Source organism: Cynocephalus volans, chromosome 1 (assembly GCF_027409185.1).
Source record: "Cynocephalus volans isolate mCynVol1 chromosome 1, mCynVol1.pri, whole genome shotgun sequence".
Classification (NCBI taxonomy): Eukaryota; Metazoa; Chordata; class Mammalia; order Dermoptera; family Cynocephalidae; genus Cynocephalus; species Cynocephalus volans.
In genome coordinates, this window is record NC_084460.1 from 255455017 (window position 1) to 255475050 (window position 20034).

A 20034-nucleotide genomic window follows, 5' to 3' on the forward strand; every position below is an offset into this window, starting at 1 on the left:
CATAGAACTGGATCTGAATCTGACTTTCTGGATTTCAGAGATAGTCTCCACCCTTAAGGAGCATATAATATAACTAAGAGATTAATGACATTTACAATAAGTGAAATTAAAACAATGAACAATGCATAAAAGGATTTATTAAATGCTAATTGTGTTATAGAAAGAGTTATAGTTTAGAGAAAAAAAGAACAAAGATGCCTGGGGTATTCGAAAAGGTTTCAGAGATGATGCACATGAGATTTGATTATGGACTTGAAGGATTTGGATGTGAAGGAGAGGCTGGAATACAGACAAGGGAAATGATAGAGAAATGACTGCTCTCTGCTGAGACCTTCCCTATCTCTCATGCCAGCCCTCCCCCGACTCAGGCAGTATGTGGTAGGGAGCCTTCTAATGCTCCCCTGGTTTCCTTTGTCCTGCCTCCACCACAGCACAGAACACAAGGTATTGTCCTTGTTTTATTTGTCTCATCTTCACTCGATGATTAACTTCTTGGGGGCAAGAATTAAATACTTGTTTCTGTATCACACAGTAAAGCACTTGGTAAGCAGTAGGGACTTAGTAAATGTTTACCAAATCAATGAGTAGGTGAAAGTAACTGACCCATAGGTTGCACGGTGGGGATAAACTCCACCATAGAGAAAAGCAAGTCAAAATCACCACCACTTGAGATCAGAAAATTATTTCTTTTAATAAGAAGTAAAATTTTTCAGACTCATCCAAAGCAAATTCTAATGCTACTGACACACTTTCATAATGGCTATTGAAGATAGAATGGGATTTATATTTCCCAAAGAAGTAAATTATTGTCGAGTGCTTTAAGATGAACAAATATCTCATTAATTAAAGTCTACGTTAAGCTAGAACCTAACAGTTTCCCCCCGCTGGAATTTATGACTTAAACATTGCTATGAGTATTTGTGAGTAGTTTTTCTAAAATCTCATCAGACTTTAAATCTGAATGTTTCATGCATTTGAATTAGACAAACACACTTCTTGTAAAGACATAGGAAGCTTGTTTTCTTCCCAGAGTACTTGGGAGTGAAATCCTAGCAAGACTTAGGAACACAGATGTTTACAGAAGTCAGTCAGTATTAATGAAGGAGGAAAATAGGAGAAAGAAACACAGAAATGGAGTGTCATTTTCCCTGAAGATAAGGAAGGGCAAGCAACATGTTCCGAAAAGTTCTGTGCTCCAGAAATACCCAATGGAATAAATCGAACATTCTAAATATTCGCATAAACACTTACATATCTCCCAGCAAGCATTATTGCAAAAGATAACAAGAAATCATGAAGAAGTATAAAATAAGTGGAATCAAGAAGAAGTATGACAATTCCATGACCTACTCCTAAGGTAAACACCCAAAACCATGGGAGGAGGAGGAGGGGGAGGAGGATTATCCTCTTTCCCCTCCCCCTTCCCAATCTCTCTTCCTCTCCTTCTCATTCTTATTCTTATTCTAGATGGAATACCACTTTAGTAGGTTCAAGGATTCTTGGGAAAAATAAGCACTGCAAAGACAAATCCATCAGCTATAAGGGCAAGAAGGCATGCATCGAAACTCTCCCACCAAAAACATTTAGAGAACATGGAGTGTATGGTTGTAACAGCGTAACACAACACATGATACATTTACATATTTTCTTTTGTAATTGGAAAATTCAAAGTCAATCAGAAATCTACAAAATTTGACATCAGATTATTCTGAATTTTTTTTTTTGCGATCATCTCCTTTTTCAGCAGTGCCTACAAACTTTGTTATAGAGACATTCACTGACGAGCAGATGATTTTGCAAAGTTACAAATTGGGAGTTGTGTAAATGAACCATAGTTAAGGAAATAACTATAAACCTGGGTCAAAACTTCAAATCCTAATTTAATAGTATGAAAATATATATTAACCACGGAGATCATATCCATCTACCAACATGTGTATATGAGACCCTCATATTACAGTATTATACAGTACAGTATTATAGCACATATCTGACCTATGTGAGTAACTTTATGATAGAATATCAAATATTCTATGATAATAGACTTTCAGTGTTGACAGTGGTCCTGGATAATATATCACAAGTTTTGCATCAGAGGAAACTGAGGCCTGCAGAATTTAAGTCACTTCCACAAAATCACTAACTTAGCCCATGACAGAAATGTAATTAGAATGCAGTTTTCCTGTGTCCTGGCCCAGTTTTTATTTAGAAGCTTTTCTTTAAAATTATTTCAACAATTTATTCATGAAAGAAAGTAACAGTCTATTTAGTTGAGTCCCTCATCTCTTTAACTACATGTTTCTCTCTGCACAAGCAGAGAGTAAAGTAGAAAGTAGACAAGCCCAAGAGATGATGGAACCTTTGTCTAAACACTTGGCCCAGATTGCTGTGGATATTTGTCAGCAGTTTAAGCTTCTAGCTCCAAGTCACCTTCTGACCCTGGGAAAAGGGATACCATGTTGCAAACAGGCCCTGAGAGCTTAACTTTGATTTCAAGACAGGCTTCCTGATGAGAGATGAATAAGGAAAAAAGTAATAATAATACTGATTCAGCCTTCTGCCAGGAAGCTACATTTTTGCTTGTAAAGAGACTACGGCCCAGTTACATATATATATATATATACACACACATTTTTTTTTTTAATCACATTTTATGTTTCCATCTGTTCTGTTTATCCTCAAGTCAAAGACTCTATTCTTACATTTTTTCTGTTTAATTTCCACTTTGGGGCTTTGGGAGGTGTTCTGGTTAGTGATATAAGCAGGCTCTTTTACTTTCTTCAATTCAAGATTTTAAATTTTGGAAAAAAAAAATCAACTTTGCTTTTATTTCCATGAAGAGTCTTAAATTTCTTTGAGTTACTAACATTATTGCTTACTTAAAAGATCAAATTTATTTTGCATTTAGGTAACCATTAATCACTATAAAGGCATACTGAAATAATAACACTACCTTTATATAGCTGACAAAAAATTTCTACAGATACTATGGACTCTATTTTGAACCTGTAAGGTAGAAAATTATAAATTAGTATCTCTATTTTGTAAATGAGAGAATTAAGGTTCCCACACATAATATTTATAAGGAATTTATTAAAGAAAAAATAAGTCAGGACTTTATTCCATTCATCTGACTCTGGGGCCAGTGCTATTGCGGACCCTTTAGCCATGCTGAATAGAAAGTAAATGAACTTAAACAACTGCTTTCTCTTCATTCACTGCTCAGGCAAGGTGCATACATTCATTCCAAAAACATTGCCCCAGGGCTTAAATAGGTCTATCTTGACATCAGTAAAATATCAGTAAAGTAAACAAATGTTTTATGTATTGAGCAAAGTTCCACTTTTCTCAAACAACTCTGCCGGTGCCAAATGTGCAAACAATTGCCAAAATCTATATGTTAGAAAAAAAGATTTAGATTTAAATTGAGTATATGTACCACCAAGTTTGTGAACTGTGTCCTAATACCAAAGTATAACTTTCAAGGTTTTTACTGGTTTGCTTTCCCAGACTTGCTTTGTGAATAATAGAGTTGAGCACAGGCCTGACCCAAGGGAAAAACATGAGATAAATAAAAATTTGTTATTGTCATTTTGAATCTTCCAAATACTTTACCTCCAGTCCCTCCCATTATGCCCCAGTTGCCTAGAATTCCCCACTCCCCCATCCTTCCTCCTATCAAACCTAATCATTTAGAATGGTCTGATAAAAATTATAAAAAAAAAGCAATCTGCAATAGACCAATCAGGAAATCTGCCCTAAAAGTATTAGTAATGCCTACGTTTCCTCACTGCCCGTAAAGCACCAAGCATTTAATTCAATTCTTCAATAGACAGATGAGGAAATTGAATCGCAAGGAAGACAGTAAATTGCTAGGTTACAAGGTCAGCAAAGGGCAAAGTCAGGCCTCAAACGTGAGACTATGTAGACCCTGGCTCTGTTAACTGATTAAATGAAAAAGAAGTTCTAAATGTAGGAACTGCTTATTGTAAAAAGCCCTGAAATGTAGAAAAATGGTAATAACTAGGAACTCAGGGAATTTCCCAGAATCAAAATAATCTCACTGCTGAGTCAGTGTCCTACTCCTACTGCCTATAGACCTAATTGACAGTGTGTGTGCTGTTAGATCAAAAAATAGACACACAGTATTGTGGCACAGTTTATCTTTTCTAAAATGACTGTGTTTTAGGAATACAGGGTAAAAAAAAAACCAGAAGAGTGAAAAACCAAAAAATTTAGAGATGTCACATACCTCCACAAATTCCTTGAAATACTCTAAATAAATCTCACAAGACCTCATATACATATGGTCATGTGAAATTAGCATGGAGCTTTACATTTTAGTGTATTTCACTAAGGCTATCTGAGCAAACTGTCAATTGGTTTCTCTTGCCTACCCTCAAAGAACCCTTCTTCCCATGAACTTAATGTTTAAGCAGGACCTAAGAAAGAAAGACCACAATAAAACTTTGAACTTTCAGAAGGAGAGAACAGACCTATAGTTACTAGAGCTGGGAAAAGGGGAGGGGAAGGGAGATTAGAGAGTAATTGGGTAAGGGACACAAAGAATAATTGTGATTTGTAAGGATGAACATGCTAATAATATTGAACTGATCATCACATACTATACACAAATACTGATAGTCAACTCTGTACCCTATAAATAGGTATAATCAATTATGTTTCATTTAAAAAAATTAATTGTTTAAAAAATGCTTTCCATACCCCCTCTCATGTCTTCCACATCCTCCTGATTGCCATAGAGGCATAAGGTTCCATTTAGTGTGACTTGAAACTTGCTATTGAAGAATTTCAGAGAGAAAAAAATCAATTTTTTAAAAAATCACTTCAGGCAGGAAAGAAGTGACATTGCAGGGAGGGAAAGAAGGAAAAGGTGGTAGGGCAGTATCCATCCTGAAATGGTTTCAAGGAATTTGTCATTTTGGGAAGCATGTCCCTAAAATTCAGTTGGCTGTGTTAGGTCACTCTGGGCATATATGATCTGGCAATTTCGGGCAAATTTGCGGCAAACTCAAAAGTCCTCTTCAAAAACAGTGGAAATTTTCTTGGGCAAATTTCGTTTTGATTATCCTACGAAACTTTCATTTCTATTAGAAGACACTTGAAGTGATTCTAATATTTTGACTGTGGAAACCTCCATGGACAAGTACAGAGTATCCATGATGGCTGAATTTCATCCTCCTATAGTGTGAACCACAGAGTCCCTCTGTGATACTGGGGTTTTCACCAAGAGCCACCATGTCAGCTGATTCTTATGGTCAAAGAATATTGAGCAAAAGACCTTAAAAGGTAAATTACCATATTATGAGCTCATGTTACAGGGGAATTATTAAATCTGTGCACTAGGACAACAACCACAGAGGGCACGTGCACTTTTTTGGTTTGCTGTGGAGTAGGAAAGAAGAGGATGCCAAATGGGTAAATTTTGACAGGAGGTCAGGTTAGAAGAAAAAGTCTGTAATTTGAAGAAAAATTTGGGAAGGTAACATCCAGATCGAGCTACAGTGTGAGGCCCTAGAAAGGCAAGGATGACTTTAGAATCTTGAATGCCTTTCCTTCAAACACAGTGGGGGTTGAAAGCATATTTCCTGCAAAAAATACAAATAAGATAAGTCAACTATTTCAAAATTGTTTTCTTAGAACTGGGTCTGCTCTGACTCCTAGCACGAGATCAGGATTGCACCCAAGGAACAGATGATAGGGATAGGTACACTGGGGAGCTCGGGTGAATTGTACGTTTGGCAAGTTTCTGAAACATACTTATTTATATGCTAAATGTACTAAAATAGCCTGAAACACACTAATTTAATTTTATTTTGTCATCCTCCATACACCCAAACACAAATATCCACATTGAAACTTGGAGTGTGTTCATAGATTTATATCTATAGAACTAATTCTGTTTCAATTTAGTCTCATCCTCTACATAAAAGAATACCCTCCCCCACTTTAAATAAATAAATAAATAAATAACAGATTCTAAGCATAATGAAACCTTCCCGGGCTGGTGAGAGCTCCATTGCTCCATTGGTTCAGGAATCTATGACTGGTTTCTAAGCAAAATTCAGTTCATGCTTGAGGGAGGGGAAAAGTCACAAATAAAAACATGCCTGATCTAATCAATAGAGATCAAGATTCAAGGGGAAGTAGGGAAAAATTAGAGAAAGGATTGAGATTTTTTACAAACCCCTAGAAAGATATAACACTGTAGCATCTTAAAACTTGAACACAAGCTCTCTGATAGAATTTTCAGTTCTTTCTCATTATGACCTCAATTATTTTTTTCCCCAGGACAAACTCATGTAAAAGAAAATTCTTATTTCAGAATCTCTCACTCGCCTTGCAATGGCCAAGACCCTTCTGCTCTCTCAAAGAAAGTATAGGTCTTCTTTGCTGAAACTTCAGAGGTTTTGTATTCATAGCCAAAGGCCAAAAAACTAGCAACTTCTCTGCAGTTCATCTTCCCATGGTAGACAGTTACCCTCAGTTTATCTTACCTTAAATTCTAGCTAAAAATTTAGTACCAACATAAGAAACATGATGTCCTAAATTAAACTGTAACTTGCAATTTCTTCCATATAAAACTCCAGGAAGAAAGAGAAAGAAAAGGATTAAAAATATTTTCAAACTAGCATAAATGAATCTGACAGGTTCTTCTACCTCAGGAGCAAATAAGCATACAACTACTACATAAGATACATGAAAATATTAAATCTCTATAAATAAATTATATTTACTACAGGAACCATCCATATTTCCTGAATTCCTTAATGAAAACATCTGAAGCTGATGGCCACAGAACAGCCACATTGAATATCGAAGACTTAACTAAGGAATTTAATAGCTATATATGATCTGGCAAAATTGTACCTGCATCTTTCCCTTCAAGTTAAACCCATCAATTCTATTTTTTAAGTTTGAAAGACTGACAAGAAAGAAAGGGCAGCAAAGTCAGGAAAGTGTGAGCATGAATTATGTGCCTATATCCCACACCAGTTTCTGCTTTCTGGAGTCGATTTCACAAGAATCTCCTGGGAGTGAAGGAAGTGAAGTAAATTAACAGCCTTTGGAAAATGAAGAGACCTGCTGCAGAGTCTGGGAAAAGATGGTCACCCCCACAACTGTATCCGAATAGTCCTGGGAGCTGCCTTGTAAATCCCTGTGCCGTGAAGCAATTCCTCTCATTCCTGAAACCCAGAGCAATGCAGAGTGGAAAATAAGCTTTCAATTTTTAATAGAGACTTTTATGACTATCATATTTTCAGAAAATAAACTCTGAGACAGACAGGGCTGGTAGACAGGCATGAGGTGGCACTGAGGCATGGAGTGGATTGTGCTTGGCTTGCTACACACTGGGTACAATCACAGAGAGCTAAATGGGGGCAGGGGCAGTGAAGCTTCAAATCCCAGGGTCATTAGAAAGTCTCCAGTGGCAAGAAGCTTTTCCTTTTCTTTCTTTTGTTTTCTCCAGTAGTAAACCTACAAAAGGAGACAATACGATTTAGCCCTTCTATTTGAAAAGTAAAATTTTTAAGTGAGCTTAAAAGAGCTTAGTGACACATAGACAAAATTATTGATGTATTGTCAAAATGACCACAGTAGAATGGAAGCTAAGATTTGCATTTTAAGTTTTATAATAAACTCTAATCTCTTTGAGAACGAAAGTTGTTCAATTATTCCATAACACCTAACTTCTTGGTTCTCATAATCACTCAATAAGCATTTGTTACTATTGCTATTATTATTAAATAGTAATGTAATAATTATATTAACTACCAGTTAATGAACTTCTACTATTTGTTGTAAGCCATGCTACCACGCAGATGGTTTATATACATAATAGTCTTTATAATGATTTTTTGAGAAAAGTATTATTAAGTCCAATTTTATAGATGAAGAAATTAAGACACAGGGAAATCAAGAAAATTGCTCAACAATATGCAAATATAATTTGCAAAACCTGAATTTAAATTCAGTTCACTCAAACTTGAATGACGGATGAGATTTTTTTTTAGATTTTTACAGATAATATTCAATTGGCATATATGCATGGGATAGCTATCATGTACCTAACATGTAAAAATTCATGACATGGCTTCTACCTCCCAAGAAATGTGCCATCGGTTAACACCAACACGCACCTGAAGCACTTAGAGAACGTCATTGAAAGGAAAGGGGGTATTTATTGTAGACTAGAATCCCCTAATTTCTTAGGAGACATAATATTTGAAATAGAACTTGAAAGAAAATGCCAATAGGCAGAGGGAAGATAAAACGAGAAGTACAGAAATACCTAAATCACAAAAATTAGATGTGGGAGCAGTAAAAAGTTAGATCCGACCTGAGAAAGGATGCCATATGGTGTGCCACAATCAATAGTGTTAAGTAACAATAATAGAAATAATAGTAATTGTTTAGATAGGGTGGAGAAGATCGTGAGTACCTCTAAATTCAGCTGAATAATTTTGGCATTCTTAGGGTTGTTTTTTTATTTTTTTTAAAAGACACGAAGAGTTAATGTCACTGTAAGGTGTTAAGTGTGATGTGATAGGCAATGGCAAGTCAGAATAATTTGTTAAACTGGGGACTGAAATAATAAAAATAAGACTTAGGAACACTAAGCTGGCAGGAACGTGCAAAATGGATTCATGGAAAGAAAGCATTCTCTATATGATATGGTTCACACGTGGGAAGGGTTTACTGAGTGCTGTGAGATGGCAGAGAAAGAGCACTTAGCTCCACTCATGAGAAAATGTGAGTTCTGAATGGAATCCTGACAGTAGGGATAGCAAAAGGAAAAGGGGGGAGGAGAGAGGTGGAAACTGCAAGCAATTCCTTATTTTGAGGCAGGGAATGGTAACTGATATAAAATTCTAGAAATCAGCCACACCAAAGAAGGTCCTCTATGCCAAGTTAAAAAGCTTGAACATCATTCTTTCTTCCAGTTATGGGAGCCAATGGAAGGTTTTAAAGAAGGTAAAGACAAGGTCAGATTTTTACTTTTATATCACACTGGCCACAGAGGGTTTCTATCTACGTGCAGGTGGGAAGTGGACACATGGAAAGCAAGGAGATGAATTTAGATGCTATTGCAATAATCCAGGGACAGATGATAAGGGTCTGAACTGAGGCATTTGTAGTAAAGATGAAGAGATATATGTGAGGAATATTTAGCAGATAAAATGGTAGAGCGGAGTGACTGAGTGAAATTTTGCTGATTGAATGACCAGGGAGAACGATGTTGCCATTAACGGACGTAAAGACTACTTAAGAAAAAGGACCCAATCTTGGAGGAAAGATAATGAATTGAATTTTGAATACATTGAACTTGAAGTGGTTCTGGGCCATGCCCTGGATAGTTGGAAGTTGGATACACACCTATGGATTTCACGTGACAGATCAGGGCTGGAGAGAGAGATTTGAGAATCGTCAGCATTCAGGCGTTAGGCAAATCCTGAGTGTGTGTAAGATTTTAGATGACCTAGGAAGAGAATATCCAGAGAGAGCCAGTGAAGAAAAACAAAGTGCTAAGGAAGAAAAGAGGAAAAGAAGCCCATGAATGAAGCTGAGCAGGAAAGGTCAGGGAGGTCGAGGGAGAACTTTCAGAAAGTAGCATTTCAGGAAAGCTGGCGTGGGCAATGGTGTCAAGTAAAGGAGAAAGGCCTGATAAGATGAGGTCAAGGGGCCCATTGGAGCATCACACATTTGAATCCTCATCATACTAGACCAGCTTAAGTGGAATGGAGAGGCCAAAGTCAGAGTGCAGAGGGCTGAGAGAGGCCATGGGAGGCAGAGACAGAACTACACTGCTCCTTTAAAGCAGCTGGGCTAAGAATAAAGACAGGATGGGAGCTAGACACAGGCCCCGGGAGAGAGTTGAACTTGTGTCCAGGCCAAGGGGAAAGAGTGGACAGAAAGGAAATGGTGGAAGTTATAGAAAAGAGAGCATGGCTGACGGAGCAAGTTCCCCAGGGAGATGGAGAACAAACAAAATACAGGAGAACAAATCCAGAAGGTGCTTCCACACAATTCAGAGAACTGTTGAAAGTAAAAAATATACCACTAGGGTTTGTATCTCCAATGACTGAAATAGATGTAATACCACTTTCTGTGTCTCATTTAAGTACCCTAAAATTACCTTTAGGTAAATTTCCCAGATGATCTTCCTAAGAGTCCCATCAGATTGACAGGGGTTTATACTATTTCCCCAGTATTTCAGATAAAGACACAAATGCTCAGTGAGGTTAAAGGACTCTCTACAGGTTACAAAATTGCTAAGTAGAGCAAGGACCAGAACCCAGGTGTTCTCTCCCATGATGGTTGGACCAAGGCTTACTTTACTTGTTAATCTATAGACACCACAAAGAGACTATGATGGTTATGCTGCAAGCAATGTTTCCACTGAGAATAAAATTCATTGTCATCTTAAAACTGAATTCACAATTCTGATTTAACACCCCAAAAAGAGAATAAAAAAAAGAAAAACAAAAGTGTGAGACTGTCTTTCCTCCTTCCCATATCTAAGCTGAAAAAAGAAGTGCATAAGCATTTTTGAGTTGAACATTATACCAGAAAATTATAGGGATAAATTTCCATTAATTTATTAATATTGTTAACTTACTGCCTTCTCTGTAGGAGGCAAGATGGGGGTAAGGAAAATCTAGCTGTATTGGCATTTCCCTGATACACTGTTCCTTAGAGAATATATTCAGTAGAAGATGAAACTACCTTGGTTTCTTTTGAAGGGTATAAATTTGTCAATAAAATAAAATAAAAACACTAAAATTGCCAGTATGGTCACACATTCAAAGCCAAATCTTCCATAGGATAGACTGCCCCCGATGCAAATGCCAAGAGTAGATATAACCTTTTAAATATTGAATAAAACAGCTCATCAGTCTTACATGAAATTTAGATAAAATATGCATGAAGTTTACATGGGAAGAAATTTAAAGAAAAACTAAATTGTCAGTATCTTTCTATTTTGATTCTGACTCAAAAAACTTTTCCTAGCTGTAGCATTTAGATTTATACAAAAATTTCAAAGACCTTATATTTATCAGTAAATTGATAATGTCTCACAGTCATGTCATATCTTCAATGAACCTTCCAGTTCCATGAATATAAATCACAGTGAATATCAAATCAAAGAATACCACGCCCATGCTATTTAAGATAGATTTGTCATATATAAACTTGTATAACTTGCCCAAATTTATCCAAAAACCGATAAATAATTAACAATTCTAGTCTTTTCTACCTATCATTACTACATGTCTTATAGGTAAATCTAAACTTTTCAATGTTGTGATCTCAGAGCAAAAAACATCAGATCAAAAAGTAGCTGATCTGTGTTCAAACGTTTTATGAATGCCATGTAAGACTTGGTGGTGATGCACAAATTATCCTTCAATCTGGAGTGAAATGATTAAAAAGATTTTATTCTGGCCAAAAATTAACATGACTACAATCTCCTAAATCCTAGTTACTCAAAAAAACAGCTTCCTCTTTCTGTTTTTGCCTCACATCCTCCATTATATGCATGTCTAGAATGATCAACACAATGAATTTCAGGCCTATGATGATAGTGCTGAAAGTACAAAAAAAAGGAAGTAAAAAAAAAAAGATTAAAAATAAAAAATATATATTCACCTTGAAATATATTTGAAGAACACATGTCCGCTGCATAGTAGAATGATTCACCAAACCCACTCTGAGGGAGATTTGTGCCCTGGATTATGTTTCCAGAAATGATGGTGAATTTTCAGTGGTTTATCTACAAACTTTAACTAGGCAGCCTTATAAGTAAAATGAAAAGAATAGCAAGTTGTCACCAAAGTCAGAATGTGTCGCCTTGGAACATAGAAGCCAATTGGTCCATATCAAAATCAATAGTCACAGTTAAAGATTTCATATAGGGGTTCAGCAATGTGAATCAGATTCACCTGGTGAGCTTTGAAAATATACAGATTCCCAGCCCCATCCAAATCTACTAAAACAAAATATTTGGAAAGGTGGGGAGCCTAAAATCTGTATTACTAATATTATCTCCAGATGATTCTTTATGCAACCAACTCAACACTGATCTGAGGGTTGTTTACGAACTATCCTTAGAGTCATGGTCAAATTCTACACTGTTTTAGTCAATGTGAAGAATTCACTAAATCTATCAATCTACCAATCTACATATGTAGAGAGAGATATCCTCTTCAAAACAAAAGTTATAGGTACTTCTAAATTTATCTGAAGAGAATTAGATTACGAAGCAAAGAAAATGCAGCCTAATACTTCATTTTCATCCAGTGTTCTTGGCTTCATAGTCTATTCAGGAATGAACAACAGCCAGGGTGAATCTGATCACTCACCTACATTCTGTCCATTGAAACCATAATATCTATTGTACTAAAAGTGGCCAACATATATGCTCATTGTGGCCAGGACTGTAGTTGCCTCCTAATAGTCATCCTTCATTGCTGTTGTCACCCAACTAAAAGGCTACATTTCCCAGCCATCCGTGTAGCTTTGCATGACCATATGACTACATTCAGGCCAAGCATAAGTAAATTTAAATGTTATGGAGACTGAAAAATCACCATAAAAAAGGGGGGTGGTCACCGCTTTTGTTCGCCATCCTCTATCCAGATGCCTGGAAAGTACCTGTAATGGCTGGAACTCCAGCATCCACCCAGGACCATAAAATCAAGAACCAAACCCTAGGGATATAGGAGTAGAGAGCTAAAACAAGCATGACATTCTGATGACTTTGGGGGGCCAAAATGCCAACATTTCATTGCCTACTTAAAAGCTGCTTTTACATGAGAAAATAAAAACTTACTGAACTATTGCATTCTGCTTCATAAAGTTCAACCTAAATTAAAGCACTGACTGTAAAATAAAAGTCTGCATGTCCTACATGATCCAAAGTATCTGTTTCAATAGCAATGAGTTTAAGACAATTTATGAATGAACAATGTATGCATTCATGTTCTGTAGCTCCTTTAACCTGATGCCATCCAAGTTTCGGTGAGTGTTAAGCATCTGCTTATTCATATTTGTATCTTAACAATGATATAAATGGCAGACATAACATAATAAAAATGCAGGAGACCATGATATAGAAAGGATCTCTTAGTAATCAGAAGTTGGCTTGGGTCCAGGATATCAATGTAGGATTGCAACAAGAGGGTTGCAAATTTATGGTCCATTAGTCAAATTTGGCACTCAGATATATTTTATTTGGCTTATGCAATGCTTTCTGAAAACGTTAATTTCGAATGCCTTAAAGTGGACATGCATCTTCATTTCTCTGCAGACCCCATCATCCCCTATTGATGTACAAACACTCGCTTGCTTCAGTTGTTTATGTCACCTGCCTGGCCTCTGAAGTTCACAGTATCTGGAAACAAAATGGTACATTTCTGTACCTTCTCTTCTCTCTATTGCTCATCCGGTATTGAATACAATGACTCACACCAAAGAGTATTTCCTATGTTATTAGAAGTATGCCTACTTCTAATAACAAAAATGTGTATAGCTCACGAGGTGTTGACCTTTATTTAGGAATATAAAATTTACTGTAAATGTTCTAGTATTTTCTCATACAAAAAGCAAACATGGAACCTTTCAAAGCCCCCCACCCCCACATACACACACTAAACTCTTGAAAAGTTGATTTTGTCATCTTAATTCTCAGATTTTTGTTACGCACTAATTTCAGCGAAAGTTAGCCCAACTCCCAAATTTTCTTCTTACAATTTCTATGAATTTAAAAAATCAAATCGGTTCTTAAAATTTAGTGAGATGTAGTACTGATTTTGACCTAAAATGCCTAAAATTTTATTTATTTACTTTTATCTTATCATTCAAGTGTATTTCCATTATGCAAGCACTGTGCTTATGTTTCTCATTTCTGGTAAACAATCATAGTCAAATACAAAAAATAAATACCTTGAAGTCATAAAAAGAAAAAACAAAAGCTTACAAATAAGCACTTACATGTGGTAACAGGTCTCTACATTTCCAAGGGAATATATCTGTACACAAAGTAAATTATATGACTCAGTTATAGCTAAAATTTGAAAAATGTACTTGCTTTACATGTGTGTCCTAGATATTTCTTTAATTTAAAACATTTACCTAAGGTTGCTCTTCCCTACACTCAAAGTCACATGGAGTCTCTAAATCCTGACACTTTTGTTAAGCTTGTGACATGCCTGAACAGGGAAAATAAAGTATTGCCAAGTATCCATAAAATATCAACTTAAACCAAAATATGCGTGGGAAGATAAGTAGCTCTGAATTTACCGGATTCTGGAATTCTTTTCTGTATTATCTTTAATTAGGGCCATAACTACTTTCTTTTGCTATTGAATTTTAATCACGTGTATTCTCTGAGGTTAGGTAATAAAATAGAGGAATTTATTTTCTATAATATGTGTGCAAGCAATTACACTTTCTCTGTAAAATCTGATGATTGGAATTCCAGCTTCTGCGCTGTTTAGTTATACTAGGAGGGAGTGGGGTTGGTTGGAAGTTGGGGACTTTTTTGTACCAAATACCACATTTTTAACATTTATGTAAATTACTATTAAGGAAAATTAAATCCCACTCATTTTTTAAAATTCCTACAAAGTAATTACAACTATTTGGGAAAGTCTTTTAACATATGGACTATTTCATATACCTCATGAAACATTCAATTATTTCTATACCTTATAAAAGTAAGTTATTAATTTTAATATAAATTAACAGAGAAAGTTGTATTTAAAAGTCTCAAATTAAAGTTGGTTGTTTTGGTGGGGGAGGGGAGTAAACCCTTCTTTGATAATCAGATTTTCTATTTCCATTTTAATTTTTCTGTATTTTTCTCCCCTTTCCTAACTTCTATTTCTTATTTTATTATCTTCCCCACCCTTCCAAACAGCACATGCTTTTACACCATTACAAAGAAACTGAAGAATTTTTACCTTCTATAAATTGCCTCTTTTTTTGGAACATAAAAAGTTCCAAGATTTTAGAAAGTGCCCCCTCTATGGGACTCCTGACAGATTGTTGGGTATTCATCTCTAGATTCTTATTTTCACTCTTTATAAGTGTTTAGAATTTATGGCCTCTACATTAATTTTACAAACATCTTTCGAGCAAAAATATACAGAAGCAGAAAGTAAAAAAATATATATGCATATGTATATGTGCGTGTGTATAGATATATATACGAAAGATGGTAACAGAATAGGTTAGGTTAATGAATGTGCTGTTTTAAAAGCTTGAGTTCGATGTTAAATACTTACAAAACTCTATAATGGCCTATTGTAAAAGAGTACATGTCTGTATTTGAAATTGCAACCCTCAAGAGTAAGGATTAATCATTGCAAGCAATATAAATATTTTCTTATATTTTATAGCAGCCATGAATTGTTGCTTAACCATACCATGTAACCCAACTGTAACATACGAAATTGCATAGGAAAAAATTCAGAAACCCAGCAAGATTTGCCTTTAAAAAAACAAAAGACAAAACAAACAAACAAAAAAACCCCTTGTGTTTAAGGGACAATGCCCATACAAATACTCCATGCCAGGTAAGTCATATATAAGGCATGCTGATTTCCTGCCATCCGCCATCCAGCCAGGAACCACCACTGTCCTGATAATCAAGTCAGTAGGGTGGGAAAATACCACTGTTTAAGAAATCTGGCTTCTATCAGCCTCTGACATGAAGAAATAAACGAGACTGCCTCTCAGTAAGCAAAAGTGATTTAAGATCACAAATGAAAATGGTGAAGAAGTGCAAGTCTGTAAAGAGAAGAGAATGAGGAGCCAAAGACGAAGAAAAATCAGAGTTATCAGAGTTGCCGCAGAGGTTTTTCTAAACAAAGAATTTTATGAAGCAGCTGAAGTTCAGTACAAAAAAGACTCCACCCTACCCAGCTTCTGCAGTGACTTTTCCTTGCTCTGAAATCTCCAACCCACAGAACGGAACTCTTCTAACTAAAAGTGCCTCGGGCTCCGTTTTAAGCATTCTTCTTTTCTTTCAAACTTCCCACTCTCACACTCAGACAAAAGGACTTATCTTAGGCTTTCCCAGAAATATCTAGATGTGGACTCTTTCCCAGGGCAGACATAGAAGCTCCGGATTTACAAACATCCCGATTGTCTTTCCCAGCCGTTTCCCAGGTGCAAATCTGTCAGCCCCCTTCTCAAACTTCAAACCAGAACCTCCTCTTCACGCTTTTCCTGAAGCTTAACATTCCACCTAGTTCCCAAGCCGTGCAACAAATACCACAAGCAAAGCAAACGGCAAACTCACCATCCTCGCCTTCTTCCTGGGCTTTTATTGAGACAAATTGCCCTAATAGAACAGTAAGAATGAGGAGAGGTCTCGCTTCCACCCAGTTTGCCATCGTGTCTAAATATTAGACATGGGGGTCCTCCTGGGAGTGAAAAGTAGATTCTAAGGTTATTGCAGCACCATGAAGGCAGCTGTGGGCTCTTCTCCTTTCAGCCCCAGTCCCGGGGCAGCCTCTGCAAACCCCCTTTTTCAGCACCAGCTCCAGCACAGTCTGCGAAAACTTTTTTCAAGCGATGCGGCTTTAAATAGGAAGAATGCTGCCTCCACTTCTTTTCCTGCCCCTTTTCAGCTTGTTCAGGCTCATAACCATCCAGTGTCTGCCAAGCAACGGTCTGATTGATGGTAAACAACCAAATCAGAGCACGCGTCTCTGTGCCTGAACTTTCCCTCCTTCATTTATGTTTTAAGCATAGACGGGGCTTAATAGAGAAACAAATTTTTATTTTTCTTTCTTCTTATTTTTTTAAGAAAGCCTATGAGAAGGAAAGAGTTCTGTTCTCCCCTTCCTAACCCTTCCGACAGACACACACCCCTTAACTTTTCCCCTATAAGCTGAAAAAGACATTAGGGAGGAAATATAGCCTTTTAGCCTAGTTTTTGACAATTAGATCATTCAGCACTCTCTTCTTCTCCTTAAACCTTTAAAGAATCACATTTTAACCCTTTCTTCTGACTAAGTAGGAAGTATTCTTGCCCCCTTCTCAGACATAATTTCCTTTCCCATACTCTGAAAGGGGATTATTAGAAGGGTGCCCAGGTAAAGCCCAGGTGAGAAAACTACTATTTCAGACAAATGAATTTGTGACACATCATACTTAGAATTAAGAAAATAGGTCCTCTCCTAATCTCTCTATATCTCTTAAGGTTTCTCTTGTCCTAAGAGAGTTTCATTATGTAGAAGAATAGTCACCTAAGCCAGTGGAGAGGAATGGAAGGTACACTACATTTGGGTGCAGAAAGGCTTGATTCAAACAACATCTCTGCCACTCACCAATTTGGTAAACATGCACATAGTCCTTTATCTCTGTGTATTCCAATTTTCTCATTTGAGAAAAGGGCTTTGTCCTGACCAGTGTACAGGGTTTAGTGACATTAAAATGAGCAATATATAAGTTCCAGATTGCAAAAGCTACATTAAACAAGATTTTCAGGGAATATGGTAGTCCCAGTCTCACATGCCTTTGAAAAGCAATATCCGTGAACTTTTGTGCCACACTCACGCTTGCCAAAATCTTAATGACCTCAGAGTTCTATATAATCCATTTGATATCTTGAGTCCTCTTAGAATCAGAATATATGTTCTATACAATACAGGTGAGTCAACTGTTTATAAATACTCAGCAATGTTCACCCACCCTTCACTGTGCTAAGCACTGGAACAAGAGAATGACACAGAAGAAATAAAAGGTGTGCCCATCACTTTCAAGGAACATACATAGATGCCAAGAAAATAAATTTACATGAAACAAGGAAATGTAAGCCGGAGCATATAAATATGTGTGGGATTCATTAAGATCAGTAGAAATTCAGAAAAAATGAGAGATTGTAAAATGATGTTAAGTATGGCATTATTACTACTACTTTTCTTAATAGAAGAAATCTAAGAATCTTTGAATTTTATCTTCGGAGCTAGAATCTCTGGAGAAGTATTCCAGAGGAGGTCAGTTTTCCAAGTAGTTTCCAACTTTCTAACCCTGTACCCCTAAAAATAACTTTTCATTTAGACATGTCTCATTTTAATGACCTGTCATCCATACTGTTCCCAGGGGTGCCCTGCTCCCACTTAATGAATAGGCTGAATAAGGACTGGAAATTACCCTTCTGCTAATTTTTTTCTAGAATATCTGAGAAAGGCCAGGACTTGAAAATCACTTTGCTAAATTCAAAGAAAACAGGAAAACAAACACAGGAAAAAACATTAACTGCTTTGCAACTTGGGCTTTTCCTCTATGTTTGGCTTTAGGGACCTACACTACGATTTGGAAAAGACTAAAATGTACATAGGTGTTGACCAGCTATGTCTGTTTAATCAATGTGGTTGAATTGAGGATAGAGGATAGTACCATTTCTTAGTTCTTCAAGAACTAATTCTAGCCCTCAGTGCTGGAGTAGAGACCTCAGAATCTGTCCTAATTCCTATGAGCCCATCCCAACAATATACATATTACAATATAATATGTGCCTCGTGGGTGGATTTTTACTAATGCTCACAGCAAACCTGAAAGGTATTTATTATTTTTCTCAAATTATATATAAGGAATTATGGTTCAAATAAATTTACTTGCTCAAGTTTGCTCAGCTAATAAGAGATAAATTTAGAATTCTATTTCAGTGACATATGACTCCAAAGGCAATGTTCTCACTGCTTCCTAGCTCTTCTTAGACCTACCTGACACTCATACTCCAGTCTCAGGAGAAAAGGTGTCCCAGCGACCTCTCGGGCTTGATCCCTTCTCACCCCATCCTTTCCATCTCCTTCAGGACATTCCTCTGACAGTGTCCTCCTCCTTCTCCTCTACCTGCCACATTTCTTCCTCTACTAGTGCCTTTCCCGCAGCCTGTAAACCTGCTCCTCACCTACAGCCTATTTTTTTTAAGAAAAAATAATTTTTTAAAAAAGGAAGGGCAGGTGTCCCTTAACCCCACGCCTCCCGTGCTCCCTTTCATCCTTCCACTCCTTCACTCCCAGGCATGCTTCGCCCTCTGCAGCAGGAGCTCACCACCAGCACTCTACTATTGCCTTGCCAGAGACACCAGCAACCTCTTTGTAATAAACCCAAGGATTTTTCTTCTTTCCTCCCATTGTGGTTGATATTCTGACTGCTCCCTTCTTACTGAAAACTCTTTCCCCCACGGCTTCTCGGGTCCCACATACTTTTCTTACGCCCCTTGCTTTTCTGGTCCAACTCTGTTTGCTAATTCCTTTCACAAAGTCATTTGTGCTCTCTAGTGTTGTACTATCAGCTTTTTTCCCTTCTTGCCCATTGTCTTGGGCTATATTAACTATTAGATCTTTTGACTTTATTTCCATTAACATGCTAATGAATCCCAGTGGAGACTTTCCTCCTGAGCTGCAGACCTGTATTTCTGTGCCTACATTAAACATCTCCCCCTGGACAGATCCATAAAATTCAATAGTCCAAAAAGAAAACATTACCTCCCATTGTTCTTTATGCCAATTAACACAACCATCATCATCCTAGTCCCAAAGATCAGAAACATGGGAGCAGACTCTGTCCCTCGAATTATATCCAGTTGGTCATCTAGCACTGTTGACTTTGTTAAGCATTCCTTTACTCCACTACTCCCCTTTCTTAAAAAACTGACTCCCAAGTACTCACAAGATATAATAACATGATATTGTACGTTATAGTAACATGATATTTAAAATGATAGTAAAAATAAATGTCTCTTCTTGGTTCCCATCTCCTTCTGCTTTCCTCTTGTTATCTCACCCACAGCCACGTACATTTTCCCAGGCACGTAAAGCATTTTCACACTGCAGGACTTCACTCAGTCTCTGACCTCTGCCTGAAATAACTACCTCTCTGGTCTAATTCATTCCTTCATTAAACAAATATTTATTGAGAGCCTATTATTTGCCAGATTCTAGTCAAGGCACTAAGGATATAGCTGTGAACAACACAGAGAAGGTCCCTGAT

General features: G+C 36.8%; 1 protein-coding gene across 1 annotated transcript in view; it reads right to left on the reverse strand.

Annotated features, from left to right (window-relative positions):
- Positions 1–16433, reverse strand: part of COL5A2 (collagen type V alpha 2 chain) — a gene marked incomplete at its 5' end in the record, with an annotated part of 141469 nt that extends 125036 nt beyond the window's left edge. Inside the window, one exon of the mRNA XM_063086042.1 lies at positions 16331–16433. Within this exon, the coding sequence (XP_062942112.1) occupies positions 16331–16433 (103 nt within the window). The remainder of the gene's footprint in view (positions 1–16330) is intronic.
- Positions 16434–20034: the final 3601 nt, after the last annotated feature.